The 20,282-nt window shown below is 34.9% G+C and overlaps 1 protein-coding gene across 8 annotated transcripts in view; it reads left to right on the top strand.

Annotated features, from left to right (window-relative positions):
• Positions 1-20,282, top strand: part of MIPOL1 (mirror-image polydactyly 1) — a 315,627-nt gene that overhangs the window by 138,147 nt on the left and 157,198 nt on the right. For all 8 annotated transcript variants that reach the window (XM_073800541.1, XM_073800543.1, XM_073800539.1 and 5 more), the window contains one exon: positions 7,274-7,381. In XM_073800541.1, the coding sequence (XP_073656642.1) occupies positions 7,274-7,381 (108 nt within the window). The remainder of the gene's footprint in view (positions 1-7,273; positions 7,382-20,282) is intronic.

The following is a 20,282-nucleotide window of genomic DNA, read 5'->3' as shown; positions in this document are numbered from 1 at the left end:
CACTCATTTACTCCTCCTTATTATTATCTTTCAGGGAATCCCAGACATAATGTCTTTTTTATCTATAACTTCTATTGTGTATCTCTTAAAGATGTGGACAGTTGTTTAAAACATAACTACAGTACCATTATCATACCAAAAATATTAACAAACAGTTCTTTAATATTGTGAAATATCCAATTAGTTTTCAAATTCCAATGATCTCATAAATATCCTAACGTTTTCTCTTTGTTTTGAATCTGTATCTAAATAGGAATCACACATTGCAAATGATTGAATTGACTCTTAAGCCTTTTTAAAATTTATAGATTCCCTTCTGTCTCTTTTTTCCCTTGGAATTTATTTTTTTAAACAAAGTATGTCAATTGTAGCATTTCCCAGTTTATTCATTGCATCTCTGTAGTATCATTTAACATGTTCCTCTCTTCTGTCTTTTGTAAGTATGGTGATTTGATCTAGAGGCTTGATCAGATTTAGATTAGTTTTTATTAGCAAGACTATTTTACATGTGGTTTGTGTTGTTTCATCTGGAAACATATGTCGGTTTGTGAAAAAACTATGTTGTTAACAGATCTCAGTGCCTAGATCTCTTAGTATATTAATCTGATGCTTAGATTGTCTTGTCTTTAGCTAGTGGGGGAGATTTTCAGTTTAGTTCATGAGTCCTCTCGGAGTTTCTTTGGTACTTCCTTAGTTTTGATAGTTAATACAAAACTTCCACCAAGAACATATGTTCTTGGATCACATTGTACATTTCTTGTCCTAGTCTTGGAGTCAACAATATATCCATGAAGTTCTTTATTTTTAGTAAGAAATCGTACTTGGAACCCACAGTGTAGGTGCTAGGAGTACTCATTGCTACTGGGTCTCCTATTGTTTCTAGCCTTTTTCAATGGACAAACAACACACACACACACAGTTTTTAAAGGCAAAACTTTGTATCTTCATATTTATACTTCCAACTCAAGTTCTGAACTAAAGTGTTTTTAGTTAACTTTTTATCTGTATGTTTTGTCTCTTATGGTGAGAATCCTAGTTCTCAAGGACACTGACAATATACAGATAGCATTTACTTAAGTTCAATTTGAGTATTAAAAATTTTTAAGTACAAAAAATAAAACCTCCTAGGTCTTAATTCACACATTAGAACTTTCAAGAACATTAATGTTTGGCAGAATATGAACACAGAAGATACTGTGTTATTATTAATTGTGTCAGTTTAAAACGAAGCTGTCTGAAACTATAGAATAAATTATATATTACTTAATTTAGGGACATTCTTCTTCCATAGCATTTGTCTTGTTTCTTTTCATTCATTAAATTATGGAAAATCATTTGACACCTCAAAGTGTGGCACTTTGGGACAGTTTGCCACGTTGAGTGGTCCCTGGGCCTTATCTTCTGTCCCTCTTGTACTGCATGGCCATGGAAACTGAGCCCAACTATGCAATGTAGATAAATGTCCTCATCACAAAAATAGATTTATTAAGCTATATTTATCTCTTTGGTTACAGTATTTCATATAAAAATTGGCCTGCGAGTACCCTCCCCCCGATCTTTTCAGAAGGAATGAAAGAGAAAATCTGTGAAGATTAAAAATGAAGAGGAAGCCAAAAACAAAAAAGGAAACCTAAAGAGTTACAAACATATCAGTTAACTAGGAATATAAGACCAGATATAGATCCCAAGGGCTAGGAACTTGGATTTTATTGCCCTTAAAAGGAATGATGATGGGACTTGAGGTGGGAACTGAATGGAGACCCTTGCGTGTATATCCAGAACCATATAAAGAACAACTCTTTAGTATAAGGGAATCTAGGAAAAATAGACAACTTACAGGTTTAGGAAAGGGACAAGGAAATTTGTCTTTGGTCATGACTGAGCAAAGGGGGACAATTATACTGAGAAATCAAAGGGCTGGACACTAAATATAATAACCATCATGGTGAGGATTCACAAACTAAGACATTAACATAAAAACCTGTCCTAGGGACTTCCTTGGTGGTTAAGAACCCACCTGCCAATGCAGGAGACATGGGTTCGAGCCCAGTCCAGGAAGATCCCACATGCTGCAAAGCAACTAAGCCCATGCTCCACAACTACTGAGCCTGCGCTCTAGAGCCCACGAGCCACAACTACTGAGCCTGTGAGCCACAACTGCTGAAGCCCGCTCACCTAGAGCCCGTGCTCCACAGTAAGAGAAGCCACCGCAGTGAGAAGCCTGCGCACCGCAACGAAGAGTAGCCCCCACTCGCTGCAACTAGGGTGTGTGCCCGCTCACAGCAACGAAGACCAAATGCAGCCAAAAATAAATAAATAATTTATTTTTAAAAAAGCAAAAACCTGTCCTAGATGAATAAAAACTTTGGGTCACCCCCACAAGAAGCAAATGCAAAACCAGTCTGGGCAATTCTCCCACACACAGGTTAATATAAAACTTCTACCAAAACAGGATTCTCCACATAAGAAAACAGTCCACTGTGAGAAACAATTAAAAGAGACCATTAACAATTTGAGATAATAGGAAAATATGAAGGAGTATAAAATATGTGTATTTAAACAGAGAAATCATTAAGTAATACATGTAAAAAAGAGCACTGTGAAAAAAAGATGGACAGAATTGAAAAAATACAAGGAAATATCTAGAAGTGAAAACTATAGTCATTGAAATTAAAAGATAAGTAAACAGAGGAAGGGATAGACACAGCTGAAGATAGAATCAGGAATCTCAGTTCACTAATGATAGATGCTCAGAATTCACACACATACTGAGAGATTTAAAATATGAAATAGAGATTAAAAGATATGAAAGGAGGGACTTCCCTGGTGGCGCAGTGGTTAAGAATCCGCCTGCCAATGCAGGGGACACGGGTTTGAGCCCTGGTCCGGGAAGATCCCACATGCCACAGAGCAGCTAAGCCCGTGTGCCACGACTACTGAGCCTGCACTCTAGAGCCTGAGCCACAACTACTGAAGTCCACGCAACTAGAGCCTGTGTTCTGCAACAAGAGAAGCCACCGCAATGAGAAGGCTGCGTACTACAACGAAGAGTAGCCCCCGCTCACCGCAACTAGAGAAAGCCCGTGCGCAGCAATGAAGACCCAACACAGCCAAAAATAAATATTAAAAAAAAATTAAAAAATAAAGATATGAAAGGAATATGAGTAAATCTAATATATGACCTATAAGGGTTTCAAAATGGGAACTAGGTAACATTTCAAAATATAATAGCTGTGAGTTTTCCAGGTTTGGGAAGCCTAGAAAGTATCCAGAAGATTAAAATAAATCCACCTGTTGACATATTGTAGAATTGAAGAACTCCAAAGTTAAACTACAGAAGATTTTAAAGCAACCATTGAGAAAAGACAAACCTATAAAAGAATGGTTATCAGACTAATAGTGACTTCACATTAGCAACAATAGATGCCAGACTGCAATGGAACAGTATCTTCAAAGTGCTGAAGATACAACTTTTGTCATAACTGTTATATCCAGTAAAGAGTGTCTCAAGAACAAAATAATCACATTTTTAGGCAGAATGTCTCACTGAGAGATCTTTTAAAAGCTGTGCTCTGAAAAGAGGAACTTGAACCCAGAAGGAAAGCTAAGATGGTTTGATAGGGGATTTCTACCAATTCTTATAAGAATAGATAATTGTATATAAACTGTTTCCAAAAATAAAATACTTTTTATGAGGCTAATCCAACCTTGATAACAAAACTGGAAAGGATAGCACAAAAAAGGAAAAATACAGGTCTGTCTCACTTAGGAACATACCAGCAATCTGATATATAAAATATTTGTAAACCAAATTAAGGTATCTGTTTTTCCTACACATATACACATGTTCAAACGGATGTAACCAGTGACATCTAACAAAATTCATCTAAATGATTATATGATAGAAGCATTCCTTTTAAAGTCAGAAACAAGAAGAGAAGAATGACCACCACGTAAAGGGAATTTGGGGAGTTGCATCTTCTAAAATACATCCAAAGTCGGACTGCTGCTCACTACCATCCTAGTCTGAGCCATCTCATCTCTCTCCTGGACTACTCAGTAACCTTTATTCCAAACCCTCCAGCAGCTTTCCCACTCAGAGTAAAAGCCGTTATCTGTAAGATCTCATGGCTCTTCTCACCTCATCTCCCAGTATTCTTCCCTTGCTTACTTCATTCCTGCTATTCTTCCCCCTGTTAATACTCAAGCATACCAGACAAGCTTCCACTTCAGAGCCTTTCCCGTATTGTTCCTTTTGCTTGAACCACTGCTTCCAAAGAGCTGAAGACTTACTGCTTTGTCTTCTTAGTGTCTTTATTCAAATATTGTTTTCTCAACTTAAAATTTCTCGTATTTAAAGTTACAAAAATTTCTGTACCTACTCTTTGTACTCCATATGTTTCTAATCTGTTTTGCTCCGTAACATTTTCACCTTCTATCATATTATGTATTTCACTTATTTATTTTATTGTCTCTTTTCCCATCTAGAATATGAGTTCCATGGGGACAGAGATTTTTATCTATTTTGTTAAATGCTGTATCCACCACCACTTATATAATTATGCCTAGCACAGAGTAAATGCTTATTAACAAATATTGGTTGAATGAAAATGCACTTCAAAATAGGGGTTCCTTGGAGAAAACGATGGCAATGAGATTGGGTGAAGGAAAAATTTGTGATAAAGTTATAATGTTTTATATTTTAAAAATCTGAAAGAATTATAGCAAATTTATTTTTCATTTAGTAAATACTAGTGATCAGACAACAGTTTCTGTTGTATTATGCCCTGTCTTTTCTTTATATTTAAATGACAATTAAATTTTTAAATATAAAGATGTATAGAGACTAAATTGGTGACAATGTCAAGAAAATTTGAGATGTAAATTAAAGGGTAGGATCTTTATCTACTTTACAAATATTATGTAAAATCATAATGTGACAATAGTTAATAGAGTGTAGCACTTGGTAATGAAAAAATAGTTTTATCTCTTTGCTTCAGAATAAATTTCAGGGACTTCCCTGGTTGTCCAGCAGTTAAGACTCCATGCTCCCAATGCAGGGTGCCTGGTTTTGATCCCTGGTCAGGGAACTAGATCCCACATGCATGCTGCAACTAAGAGCCTGCATGCTGCAACTAAAGATCCCACGTGCTGCAACTAAGACACAGCACAGCCAAATAAATAAATATTCAAAATAAATTGCAAAGTTAAAGAGTTTGGTTAAAAAAACAAACTAGGAAAAATTACACAGAATATGCAATTTCGGGAATATGTATAAGTCACAAACGTGTATTTGACAAGAGCATTTGTGTATGGTTTTATTCAGTTCAAAGTTATTGTTGGCTTGCCACAGCTTGATTCCCAGGTCAGTGTTAAATTTAGACTTTATGAAGAAATGAAAATAAATTCAACATTTATTTCTTGAGCAAGAGTGAGTGAATTTTTCTGTGTGTATCATGTAGAAAGAAAGAAGTTTCTATCTTTGGATCATTTCTGATTTACTTGGAAACACTAAGAAATAGGTGGTCAGAAAACTCGTGACCATGCTTTCTCACTTGACCCCTGATATTTCTATCTTCAGTCTTTCTCTCCTATATTCTTCCTCTTTCTCCTCTTTCAGCTTATAAAATTATGTATCCAGAATAAGCCCAACTCAGATGTCATCTGCTCCATGAAACATTTTTTTACTCCCACGGCCAAAATTATCTACCCTACCTTTGTAACCTTATAGGTCGTATTAAATCATTCTAAATACTTAGTATGTAATCGTTTGTATTAAAATTAATTGAAAATGTAGATGATTATTCTAATCGAGAATATGTCTAGTAGATTGTAATGCTTCTATGTCTTATTCGTTTTCATGCCTCATGATTTGTGTCTTCACTAAACACATTTGTATTTTGATTGCATTTGTGACCAGGTATTTTAATTGTTACAAACTAAAAAGGGACAAATACAAATATGTAAATCATGTGTCCCCTCCAAATAAAGTCCAAATGATGTCATCTCACAAAGGTTTTAGGCACATAATTTTTAAAAATGTCATTAGTATGTAAACATCATTACGTATATAATTTAAGTGAATATCGGGAGTTTGATAAGACGTTTTCTTTTAAAAGAATTTGTATATTACTCAGAGTTGGGAAATACTGATACAGATTGCAGAGTAATATTGAGGTCAGAGGCAGAAATCATCATTAGAGCACTAAAAAATGCCAGTTTGGATTATGACTGCATCTTGATTTTGTATCATAATAATGATTTTTAATTCATTATGACAGTTAACCATTTGTCAGGTAATGTAGAAGTAACTTTGTCTAGACTTGAATCAGTATGTGTACTTACTTATCGGTTGTTAAATATCCTAATTCAAAAATAGATAAATTAAGGAGTGTTTTTTTAATATTTTACTGAACGATAGATTTAGTACTTTATTCCTTTGCCAATAACCCTTGTATCTTCATATGGTCCTGATATGCAGCATATCAGTTTATATTCTGTACAATTATTGTGTAAAATGTTTCATATATTTATATTAAGATTTTGTTTTCAAGTGGCATGACATTTCAATGATTTTTTGAACATAGATGCTTCTATTAGCCCATTTATGCTTTTGTTTATAATTTCTTTTTTACTTACATTTTTATATATTACCAGTAGGTCAAAATGTCATTTCACGTCTTTGTTATCCCTTGTTTTACTTAAAAGTAAGATTTAGTCAAAATAGGAATTAAAAACACTTGTTTCCTTAGTTGTTTCCTAGTCATGTAGCACTCTGGCTGTTATTTTTTCTCTACTCAACTGTTTCTTTAGATATTTCTAAAAATCTGAAAAATCTCATATATTTTTTTATTTTAAAAAATTAATAAGTCATCACAAATATCATATTGTACTTTATTTAGAACCCATTGTGATTTTTAGAAGTATACTTTTATTCAGCCAGCAGATACATAGTGAAAGCCATTTGGCTAATGAAGAAAATAATTTTAAATATAGTTTGATCTTAATTGTATAAGAAATAAGTATTTTTCTAATTTATATGGTAGTATTTAGATTAATAAAAGTCAAACTGAAAATTGCAATTGAATTTGCCAGAGTATTATAAACAATATTATTTTGTTCATATTCAACATTACTTTTAACTTACTATTCTTATTGCAAAGGATACTCTGTCTTTTAGAGAATACAATGGTATTATTTACATTAATTCATGTGGGTTGGTGAAAAAAATGCTATAACTCCTTTACTTAATGGGATTCTTCCCCTGTGGCAGTGCAAACGGCTAGAGCAGGAGCTTCATCATCTGAAAGAGCAGAACCAGACTTCAGCAAACAACATGAGACATCTGACTGCTGAAAACAATCAAGAACGTGCTCTGAAGGTAAATCTCCATTCCTTCTTGCAGGCAAATTAAGGTTGTAAGCCCTGGTGCCAGCTTTCTGTGCTGCATATATCAGTTGTGTACATTTCAGCAGAAGTGAGCTGTGGTGTTTGCCAACAACCCGTTCTTTAAACACAGATACAGCACCCTTCTGTTATGGTATTATTTTATCTCGTGTATGTGTACACGAAAACAACATATTTTCTGAATTTCAAGTGGTGGTATAATAATAACTTTAGGTTTATGTTCATTCTGTTTCTGATTTCAAAATATGTTGTTACCTTCTGTAGTTAATAAAAAGTGGCCACCCTGAAAGAAAAAAAAATTAAATAATGGGCTTTTTCTTTGCATCAATATTTATTACAATAATTTTCTAAATGACTTGTAATATTAGTAACGCACAGAACTGACGCTCCTTGAAAGGTATGTGAGTATGTTTGGGAATTGAAAGAGTACTTAAAATGTTACTTACATCAAAAAAAGAGGAAGAAAATATATTCTACTAGAACTTGTAACAAGTAAAGAGTACATATCATGACAAAAGTTCTGTTTCATTTTAATATAGATCCTGTAATTATGAAAAAGGACATTATTTCAATTCTACTAATTATCTTTTCTTCTTAAGATACTTTTCATTCTCTTTTTTTGTCTTTGCCCCAGTTCCTAGCATAGTGCCTATGACATAGTAGGGGTCCCTGCCCTCAAGGTGCTTATGCTCTCATTAATGGGTTAAAAATAAAACATAACATATCCACAGGAAACATAAAAGATTCATCATTGTTGTTATGGTACAGTTAAAAAAAGGTGTGCTATCAAGAGGATTGTATTGTACTTTGTTGTCTTAAATTCATTTCTTGCTGCAGATTATGAAAAAAATATGTCATTAGCAGGGTAAGTCATTAAGCCAGAATCATCTACCAATGTTGAGAAAAATGGTGACATTTTGATGTGGAAATAATTTTAACCTGTTTATAAAGTATGAGATACGGTTGAAGTCAGATTTTTCTACAAAATGTATGTAGCTTCATTTTGAAATTCTCAGTGGTGAGTGTGTAATAACTTTGCTATTATTCTTTAATGCACTTTCTCTTTATTTCTCTTGAATTTATATATAGACCAGAACAATAAATGGGAAAGAAAAGAATTGCTGTAATTATTTTTCAGTTACCCTGAGGAATTTACTATTGTATGAGTAAAATTAAGTATATAATTATTTAGATGTATATTTGCAAATCAAAGGTAACATAATCTTTTAAAGACAGCTTCCATTATGAGTGCTAATTTATTACCAGCATTAGGGGACAGATATTATGTGCTCTATATGTTATGGCTATTACTATTTAAAATAGAACCTAAAATAAAAATTCTAGGTTAAGTTACGTAATAATTGCATAGTCTTTATTCTGGCATTTTGTGTTGTGTATTTATGTTAACTTGAATTAAGTGGCAGCTGCTATTTATGAAGAGAAAAAGATGCATATTTCTAAGAGATTATTAAAATTAGAAGGCAAACTGTAGACCAAAAGAAACCTGGAAGTTAACATAAGTAGTACTATTATTAGTATCAGTAATAAAAGTAATATAAATAAATAAATAAATTTGAATAGGATGAGAGCTGAAAATTTTACGTTTTATTTCATTGTATTATGCTATAATTCCTAAAGGAAACAGTCCTAGATATAGGTATGGAAAAAAATTTGGGCTTCTCTGGTGGCGCAGTGGTTGGGAGTCCGCCTGCCGATGCAGGGGACACGGGTTCGTGCCCCAGTACGGGAGCATCCCACATGCCGCGGAGTGGCCCGGCCCGTGAGCCGTGGCCGCTGGGCCTGCGCGTCCAGAGCCTGTGCTCCGCAGCGGGAGAGGCCATAGCGGTGAGAGACCCACGTACCGAAAAAAAAAAAAAAAAAAATCTAAGCTAATGGTCATACATTGCACAGAACTTTCCAAAGTGATGACTATTGCAGATACATGATTATCATACGTGGATATACTTTTTAGTAATCTAGTGCTATTTGAATAATAATGTCTTTGTTTATTCTAATAACCAGGAAATTCTTTATAAATTAATTTTTATGAAAGAGCATAAAATTAGACTTTTGGTGATCACTTATATGCATTATTTTTGAAGTAGCATGGAATATATACTAGATAAATCTGCTAGCATGACACTTTCCGTACTTTTATAATATTTGCAATTTTCTCTAATAATAAGTAGAACACAGTGGTACATATAGGATGAGGGGCTGAATTTATACTGATACTAATCTATACCCTGAGAGTTACTTAAATTAAATGATAGATTATTTTCTCTTTTAAAATAAATTTTATCCACTTATATTAAGAAATTTGTTTCTTGGTGAACACAATTTTGAACATTTAATGATTTTAAAGTAAATTTAGATTAACCATAAATATGCAGGCATTAGATTTAATAAGAAATGTCATATAAAGTGTCTTTCTTTCCTCTTTTATTTTATTTATTTACCTTCCTTATCACACATTTTTAACCTCCTACAATTGGCCTTCAACACTGTAATTCCATTGGAAGACATGCTTTCTTAAATTATAGGTGACCTCTGGTGGTTAAACCTGTAAAACTTATCATTTCATATCCTTCTCAATAACCCAGTCAGCCTAAGAGGAACACATCTCAATCTTGTTGGTCCCTGCCTTCATGAAATTCTTTCTTGTAGTTCTTTATTTCTATATCCTCATCATTTTTCTTTTCTTTGATCGTTATTCTTTAGCTGGTGCCTCGTTTTCTACCAATTCCTAAGGTATAAATGTTCCCCTGGGTTATGTGATTATTCCCTTAATTTTTCTTTCTGAAAAAAACCCCAAACTTTATTATTTTAGAGCAGTTTTAGCTTCACGGCAAAATCGAGCAAACTACAGAGCTCCCTCATATTCCATGCCCCATACATCCACATGCCTTTAGCATCCGGTGCAAGAGTTGTACATTTGTTACAATACATGAACCTACATCAGTGTAACCCAAAGTCCATAGTTTACATTAGGGTTCACTCTTAGTATTGTATATTCTGTGGGTTTTGAGAAATATAAATGACAAGTATGTACCATTATAGTATCATACAGAAGAGTTTCACTCTAAAAATCCTTTGTGTTCCACCTATTTATATCCCTCCTTCCCCCCAACATATACCAGCCATTGATCTTTTTACTGTGTCCATAGTTTTGTCTTTTCCAGAATGTCATGTAGTAGTTCTTTTCAGATTGGTTTCTTTCACTTAGTAATATGCATTTAAAGTTCATCCATATCTTCTGATGGCTTTATACTTCACTCTTTTTAGTATTGTCTGAATGTACCACAGTTTATTTATTCACCCCCCTAATGAAGGACCTCTTGGTTGCTTCCAAATTCTGGCAATTATGAGTAAAGCTGCTGTAAGCATCCACATGCAGGTTTTTCTGTGGACATAAGTTTTTCAACTCACTGGGGTAAATACCAAGAACTATGATTGCTGAATCGTATGGTAAGAGTATGTTGAGTTTGGTAAGGAACCACCAAACTGTCTTCCAAAATGGCTATGCCATTTTGCATTCCCACCAGTAATGAATGACAAGTTTCTGTTACTCCGTATTCTTGCCAGCATTTGGTGTTTTGTTTATTGCAGGGTTGTCTCTTCTAATTTCATCCGTTCTGTGATATCATCTATCATTTGTATCCTAACAGATGCTTTGTCTGCCCTTCCACTTGGATATCTTAGTGACTCCTTAACCTCAATAAACTTAAAAACAAATCCCTAATTCGACTTCCTAAGCCCTCTCTTCAACCTAGGAGGAAGTCAGGACCTGAGCGAAACACTATTGACTGTATAACTTAACATTTATTCTTAGTTATAGTCTCCTTTGTTTGCCTTTACAGCTTTATAGAAGCTGGAAAAGTTAAACACTTTCTGAGCCTTTTTTTTTGCCAATGAGACATAAGAGGAATTCTGCAGCAGGGTTGGGAGAAGAAGGAAGAGTGTCTCTGGATAGGTTTTTGTTTTCCTGATATGACAGGTGCAGCAGGCACTGTTTCTTCCCTTCTTATTACTTTGAACACTTACTTGCTGCCTGGAACAGCAGCAGCAATTTTATAGCTATGAAGCAAACACCAAGAGAAGCAGAAGCTGGCCCTTAACATCATTGAGCCCTTTAGCCAGTGAGCCACTTTGAGAACTTCAAGCAACTATACCCCGACATTTTTCTGGTGACATAATGCCCTGTAATTTAAATTATTCTTAGCAGTTTTCTATTTACTTCCAAATTGATCAGTTAACGTCTATTAATTAATGGCACTACCATACTCCTAGACATGTAGACTAATATCATTGACATAATCTTCATATCCTTTCAAACTTTCACCTACTACAAAGTGATAGAGCATCCAGTCCTGTCAATTCTGCGACAGTGATTTGTCTCCTTTGTATTATCATACCTCTACCCTATGTCAAGTTCATGATCTAGATGGTAATAGTACCCTCCTAACTAACATTTTTGTCCTCAGTTTCTCACCTTTGTAATCAGTTGTCACACTTCCATTAGCTGTCATTCTAAAACACAGGTGACACTTTTCTACCCCAAAACCTTTACTAAGTCTAACATTTTCAGCAGTGTAAGAAAACAGATATCGTGACTTTCCTGATAAGAACAATAAAAAAAGAGGCTATTATTTTAAGAATATTTTACAACATTATTGAGAAGATAAGGAATCTGAAAAGGCCACTAAAATAAAGTGGAAATAGAAAAAAAATAAAAACGTGGGAAATAAGTGATTGCCTGAAGCCATGCATCTTATATTTGTTGTCTCTTTTCCTGATGGGAATAAATGCTCCATGAGGTCAGGGATTTTTGTTTACTTCATATACCTCTGTATCTACTGATGGTATTATAAATACTGGACAGTCAATAAGTCACAAATATGACCAATCATAACAGATGCCAAATGTTAACAATTTGTATAGCTATACCTTTGTGTACCAGCTGAAACTAGCTATAGATGTATCTCCTGAAAATACCTATAGCAGCCAGTGAATAAATATCTGTTGAGTGAATTAATACCACAGGTACAATTTAGTATCCTGCTTTCCCTGCTTAGCACTTCATAAGTATTATCCAGTACACTTATTCTATAAATATCACCTTAATATATTACATAATTGCAATCCACAAATGTATCATGATTTTCTTAAATCTTCCCTTAATGTTAAATATTTAGGTTGCTCGCAATTTTGCACTCTTATAAACACTGCTGTGAAAAACTATTTTCGTGTAAATATTCAATCCCATTTAGCAAACAAAAATTTTATTATTTTTCAAATTTTTATTTTTGATAAAGCACATATTTTTGAAAATGAATGATTACATAAGGGTTTTAATAAAAACATTGTAATCAGCATCCTCATCTTACCTCTCCTGGTTTCTGCTCCAGAAAAGAAATCACTTTCAACTCTTAGCAATTTATTCTGTATCTATACTATATTTCTAAATGAAAAGCTTATACTATTTCTTGGTATTTCCTTTTTAGTTACTATTAATTGACTTTCTACTATGAAGATAAGGATTTACCTTTCTCATCTTTTTGTTAGATCAGTGTTTAGTATTTACAGTATTATTATAATATTCATAGATGACTATATAGTGAAGTACCAGCGTATGTTGGTTTATTGTGCTTTGCTTAATTGCGCTTTGCAGATATTACATGTTTTTACAAATTGAAGATTGTGGCAACCCTGTGTTGTCAGATGATGGTAGCATTTTTTAGCAATAAAGTATTTTTAAATTAAAATATGTACATTTTTTAGACATAATGCTATTGCACACTTAATAGTACAAATATAACTTTTATATGCATTGGGAAACCAAAAAATTAATGTGACTCGCTTTATTGCGATATTCATTTTATTGCAGTGGTCTGAAACTGAACCCACATTATCTCTGAGGTATGCTTATATTACTCAGCAATAAAAAGGAACAATTTATTGATACATACAACAACTTGGATGGGTCTCAAGGGCATTATGCTAAATGAGAAAAGCCAATCTCTAACGGTTCTGTTCATATGATTCTACTTATATAACAGTCTCAAAGTAACAAAATCATTGTGATAGAGAACAGATCAGTGGTTTCTGGGAGTTAGGCTGCGGAGCAGTTTATGATTCTTAAAGGGTAACGGAGTTTCTTTGTAGTGATAACAGTTATAATTTTATAATATTAAAGCGTCATTGAATTATACCAGAAAGTAATGGAGGGAGGATTTAAAAACAGGTGAAATCCATATAAGGTTTATATCCGAGTTAATAGAATTGTTCCAATGTCAATTTCCTGTCTTTGATAATATACTATTGTATATATATATCATTGGGAGAAGTTAGATGACGTCTACACAGGAACTCTTCTTACTCTGCAAGTTTTTGTGGGTCTTGAATTATTTCAAAATAATACATTGTTTAAAATTTTACATATTCATCATAGCCAGTGAAAACAATGCTAAGATATATAAAGGAAATTTTAATAATATTCCCTCTCCCCTCTCATAGTTTCTAGACCTGCCAAATTCATCTTGACTAGGAATTATAACAGATACTATATTTTACCTGACTTTTACCTAATTTTAGTGAGAATGGATTCTAAATTACACCAATTAGTTTTGACACTTACCATGGGATTTTATATTTTCCTTCGTAATTTAGAGTCTCTGTTGGATAGTTCCAGTATATGGATCATCTCTGAGTCTGGTTTTGTGATTGCGTTGTCTTTTGACATGTTTGTTGTTCGTTTGTTTTGCTTTTGCTTTTCACGTGTCTCATAATTTTTTTTTGGAATGCTGGACCTTGTGGATCAGGCCAGTAGTGTGAGTATTGAGTTGATTCACTCAGGAGTTGATATGGATTGGGGTTTTGTTATTGCTGTGGTCACTGTTAGTGCATCCTAAGTTTCAAGTTGCTCTTGGAATGGGTTGCTGTTGCCTTATGCTCAGGATGGAAGCTCAGGTACTGGAGGACTTTTTTCAATGTTCATACTCCACCGTTTTGTTTTCAGTTGATACTATATACTTACACCTGGAGGATATCTCACTGTACACTCTTGCCCTTCTCCCAGCATTAGAATGCTGATTTTTATCATCTGGTGTTGGGGGACTGAGGGTTTTCTGCTTCAATCTTATGCAGTCCCTTTGTGCTTGGACTTTGGGGTGAGGCTTCCTCAGGATTCCTTTCCATGGCAGACAAACTCTGACCTCTATCTGAGGCAGGTATTGTATGAGAGACTTTCATTCCCCTCTCTCAGTGTAGAAGCTATCTAATGGTATTGGTATAGGATCCTGTGCCCAGGTCTATTTCCTGCCACTCACCCAGGGATAGAAAGAGTTCTTTCTTCTACCATTCCCAAGCAGGATTTTTTTTTTTTTCTGTGCCCTGAGGGTTAATGCCCCTCTGTTAGCTGTAGATGGCTTTTGTTCTGTTCGCAGAAGGAACTGGGACTGGAGTGGGGGTGGGGGGTGTGGTTTGCTCCTTTCTATAGCAGCAGCCAGTTCCCTCCCCCATATCCCCTGCAAGTGTCTATCACTGTAGGAAGGTATCTCTGGTTTTCTACCCTATCTTTGATATTTCTCATGAGCACCTGGTGGAGATCTGTGGGGAAAAATCTACCAGTAGGTGCAAACCCCCTTTTGTCAGGAATTTCTGAAGGTTCTGTGTGGTGGCTGACCCTTCTTCTCATGTTCTGTTCTAGGTGAGCTAGTCTGTGTACCCCATTTGCCTTGATGCTTGTCCCTCCTTGAAATTAGGACTGGTTGTCTTCCTGAGCTTAGCTGTCTAATGAGCTCAAGAAAAGTTATGACTTTGTGCCTTATTCAGCTTTTCCTATTGTCAATGTGGAATGACAACTTGTTCCAGCTTTCTGAGACCTAGGCATAAACATTACATCTACTGTTGGATTTTGATACTGTTTCGTCATATTTAAGTAGTTTCTTTCTAGAATTTTTAAAAAGTTTTTATTAGTAGATGTAACACATTTTATTGAGTTCTTGATGTTGAACAATTCCTTGAATAAATTTTGGATTTGTTTTGTCATTGTTTTCCTGAGAATTTTAAAACTTATAATAGTCTGCCCTCATACAGTACTTACTGAGTACCAGGAACTGTTACTAATGCTTTACATATAGTGTTTAAGTAGTATTTAGACCTCAAAGTGACCCTTTGAGATAGTTGGTACAACTGTTTATAATTTTATAGGGTAAGAAACTGAGCAACATGTGTTTACTAACGTGACCAGTGTTATGAGTAATAGTAACTGGTGGACCTCAGATCTGAACCAAGGCAACTGATCTCCAAAATTCACAATCTCAAATATAAATGAAAATTACCTAGAGGGTTTTTTTTTTTTACTGGATCAGGTTTTGTTTTACCAAAGTATTTCTCTAATTATTAGTAAGTTTGAATTTTTTTCATATGTTCAAGGGATTGTGTGTGTGAATATAAATAAATAGATGTATTTGTTCATGTTTTTTCCCCATTTTTTCTGTTGGTTTTTGTTTGCTTTCTCTTGGTCTTTTGTCCATCAGTGGTTTTGTTTTTTGCATTTTACAGCTTTATTGATAAATGTGTCATGTACCATAAAATTCACTTATCTACTGTTTACAATTCAGTGTTTTTTGGTATATTCTCATATTTGTTCAGCCATCACCACAGTCTAATTTTAGAACATTTTCAACACTCACCTAAAACATCCTGTACACATTAGCTGTCATTCCCCATTCCTGCTAACATCCTTCCCCTAGTCCCAAGCAACCGCTAAACTACTTTCTGTCTCTGTAGATTTGCCTTTCTGGATATTTTGTGTAAATGAAATCATAGAATATGTGATCCTTTGTGACAGGCTTTTTTCACTGAGCATAATATTTTCAAGGTTTATTCATGTTATAGCATGTATCAGCACCTCATTCCTTTTTGGTTGATACATAATATTCATTGTATAGATAGACTGTATTCTGTTTATCAGTTCATTAGCTGATGGACGTTTAGGTTGAACATATAGATGTTTGACAAATTTTTAGTGAATTTTTAGATACTGTGTAAGGTAGGAGTCCAGATACTTTCTTTACATGTGGATATCCAGTTTTCTCTGCACCATTTGTTGAAAGACTGTTTTTCCCCCACGGAATTGTCTTGATACCATCTCAAAAGTCAGTTGGTCATAAATATGAGGGTTTAGCTCTGGACTGTCAGTTCTGTTCCATTGATCTAATATATCTATCTGTATGCTGGTACCACACTATTGATCACTGTAGCTTTGTAGTAGGCATGTCATCATGACCTGAGTCCTCCAGCTTTGTTCTGGCTTGTTTTGGCTGTATCCATTTTGATGTTAATGTTACTAGCTTAGTGAATGATCAAAATTTCTGCCTTCAGCTGTGGTCTTGACAAGTTTAAAATTGCGTTAGAATGGGGACTCTCTGGCCGTCCAGTGGTTAAGACTCTGCGCTTCCAATGCAGGGGGTGCAGGTTCAGTCCCTCGTTGGGGAACTAAGATCCCACATGCCGAGGGGAGTGGCCAAAAAAAAAAAGTTTAAAAAAATTGCATTAGAATGATCTTGCCTTAAGTATTAAATAGAATCCATTTTTAAAACCATGTATTCTTGGTGCCTTTTTATAACAGAATATTTAATTGCCTTTTCAATTGTTTCAATATATTTATCTAGTTTTTCTGTTTCTTAAGTCAGTTTTGTTGGTCTGTATGTTTTGCTAGGAAACACCCTATTCCCTTTAACTTACCAGATTTGGTATGATAGAACTATAGATAATTTTCTTAATTTTTGAATCTCTTCTATTTCTCTGTATTCACTGTCTCGTCTGTATTGTGGCATATATTTGCTTTCTCTTTCTCTTCTTCTCTCTCTCTTTTTTCTTATAAAGTCTTTCCTGGGCTTTATGCATTTTATTTTCTTTTAATTAGTTCTTGGTTTTATTTATCCTTTCAACTTGTTAAATTTTCCATTTCTGTTTACCGTTTCAATCTTTTTATTCTCTTTTTTGTTCTAATTTTTACAAGTTAATTAGCTTACCTTAGTCTTTTTTTTAAGTAAAATTATAAGGCTACACATTTTACTCTTGACTATAATTCCAACTGTGCCTTATAGTTTTGGGAGGGATCAAATGTTCACTTTTTTTCACTAGTTCTGTTTTGATTTTTTTGGTTGATCCAGGGTAATTTAGAGAATATAATTTAAATTCCTATATTTTAAAACATATTAATGTTTTATTTCTCACCATGTAAATAGTCCACTTTGAAAGGTATCATCGACTAAATAAATAAAATAGTCTCTGTTCACAGAGCATGAGGTTCAATATATATTCAGTTGAACTCAATTTAAGCTTCCACTATAGTTGCATTTTTATAATTTTCTCATATTGCTAGGAATTTCTTGCTTTATACATTTGTCTGCTCTATTCTTTGTTATATAGTGTTTATGACTACTGTATCTTCTTAGGCTATACATGTACATTCCGTCATTATATAATATTCCTCTTCAGACTGCTTACAGCTTCATACCTTTAAGTCTTCTATTTCTGATACATGTATTAGCACTACTCTCTTGGTTCATTCAGACTGCTATAACAAAATATCACAGACTAAGTACCTTATAAGTAGCAGAAATTTATTTCTTACAATTTTGGAGGCTGGGAAGTCCAACATCAAGGCAGCAGTATGATAATGATCTGGTTAGGGCCCTCTCCCTTTTTAATAGCCGGCACCTTCTCGCTGTGTCCTCATGCGGTAGAAGAGGCAAGGGATCACTGTGGGGTGTCTTTTAAAAGAACATCAGTACTATGAAGCCTCCATGCTCATGACCTAAGCACCTCCCAAACCAAAGCTCGTACTTCCTAATACCATCATCTTTGGGGGTTAGGATTTCAACATAGAAATTTTGGAGTGATGAAAACATTCAGACGATAGCAACTGCTTTTTCTTTCTTTTTTTTTTCTCTGTTTTGTTTTGTTTTTACACTTACCTAGTGTAATGGTGCTGTTCAGCAGTAATTTTGCTACTCAGAGTTTATTCATCCTTCACCCGATTTTTATAACCCTTGTTCTCCTGTAAGAAACAGCCTCTCCCTCATTCTCAGATGTGGTTTTGTTGGAGGTGATATACCTCTGTGGCCTCAGGTCTGACAAATCAGAATGTCAGATTCCCTTGGCCACAGTAGTGGCTCCAGAAACAGGCACCTGTACCACTTGAAGCCAATGATTCCAGGCCTTTTTTCTCTATATTGTTATGGATTTAATGTAAACAAATACCAAATATGTCATAAAGATCTTTCTCTATATATAAATACAAATCTGCATCATCCATTTGTTGGCTCTGTAGATCCCTGTGCTTGATACATAGCATGTAATTTTCTGTCTTCTATTTAGAATATTTTTATTCCAACTGTTCAATATCATAAGCAAAACTTTGAAAAATAGTCTTGCATGTACATCTTTGTCTTAGAGCATAAGTGACCATACAGTGGGAAGTATAGTGGCAGGAAATTACTTGAGAAGGGAGAGGATGATACCAGATCTTGTGCAGGTTGCAGTTCAAATCACTGAAGTGTATGAGAGTTTTCAGAGGTCAGATTTACAAGAAAAGAAATAAATGAAACAATAGTAAATTCCAACATTTCTCTGTTCGTGCACAAAGATAAGTGGTTCACAAAGGAGACTAAGAAGGAATAGTCAGAACGATAAAAGGATTACAAAGAGATTGTGTTATCGTAGATTCAGAATAGAATAAAGTTCTGTGACAGGGGTAGTTCACAGTGTCAAATGCTACAGAGAAGTCAAATAAAATCACAAGTGTCCATTTGATCTGACAGTTAGGAAGGCAGTGGTAGCTTTGTAGTTGCAGTTTCAGTTCAGTGGTTCCGGTGGTAACCTTGAATCTAGTAAATTGTATAGGTAATGAAAAGTTTAAAAGTGGAAGAGAGGTAGATTATTTTTTAGGAGCTTTTCTGTGAAGTAAAAGTGTAAGGGTTAGGGGCTCCCCTGGTGGCGCAGTGGTTGAGAGTCCGCCTGCCAATGCAGGGGACGCGGGTTCGTGCCCTGGTCTGGGAAGATCCCACATGCCGCGGAACGTCTGGACCCATAAGCCATGGCCGCTGAGCCTGCGCGTCCGGAGCCTGTGCTCCGCAACGGGAGAGGCCACAACAGGGAGAGGCCCACGCACCGCAAAAAAAAAAAAAAAAAAAAGTGTAAGGGTTAGAGTGTAATGTGAATGTGACCTAGAGGAAGATTTTAAGATGGAGAGAATAATAGCTAACATATGCTTAACCATTCTCCTTTTATAAGAAATCTGATGTGTGCCTCTCTAGCCCAAAGGTAGCTAGTTATGACCTGTTTAGCCTGGTTCAAAAAGATTGATAGGTCTGATGATAATTTAATAATTTGGAATTGGGAAACTGAGAGAGAACAGGACAGTGAGCTTTGAATGCTGAACCAAACGATCCCAAGGTAGGCTTAGGGCCAGGTAGACTGCTGTAGGCCATGAGTACTCTGAAGTTATGAATCCGCCAATTGGAAAAGTTGGGGCCAATATATTAAAAAACACAAAATTCTGAACAAGGGAGATGGAGAGAAATTCTATCCTGGTTCCTAATAGCATTCTGTTCCCGTGCCAGGCTTTGTTTTCCACATGATAAAGTTTTTCTTTCTTTATAAAAAGCAAGACTCTCAGCTAGACCAGGTTTACAGTCTTTGCATACCAAATGGGGAATTGCTGTGACAGCATTCATTATAGGCTCTCTGAAATGAACAATTACATTAAAGGGTGGCTCTGTGGATTACTGCACCAGGTATAGCCAAATCATTGAAGCCTGTGTAAGTTCATCAGGTACACCAAGATACAATAAAACTGATGA

The sequence above is a fragment of the Tursiops truncatus genome, chromosome 2, assembly GCF_011762595.2.
Source record: "Tursiops truncatus isolate mTurTru1 chromosome 2, mTurTru1.mat.Y, whole genome shotgun sequence".
NCBI classification, from domain to species: domain Eukaryota; kingdom Metazoa; phylum Chordata; class Mammalia; order Artiodactyla; family Delphinidae; genus Tursiops; species Tursiops truncatus.
Note: the sequence above shows the minus strand (reverse complement) of the source record. Positions and strands in the feature narration are given on the sequence as shown.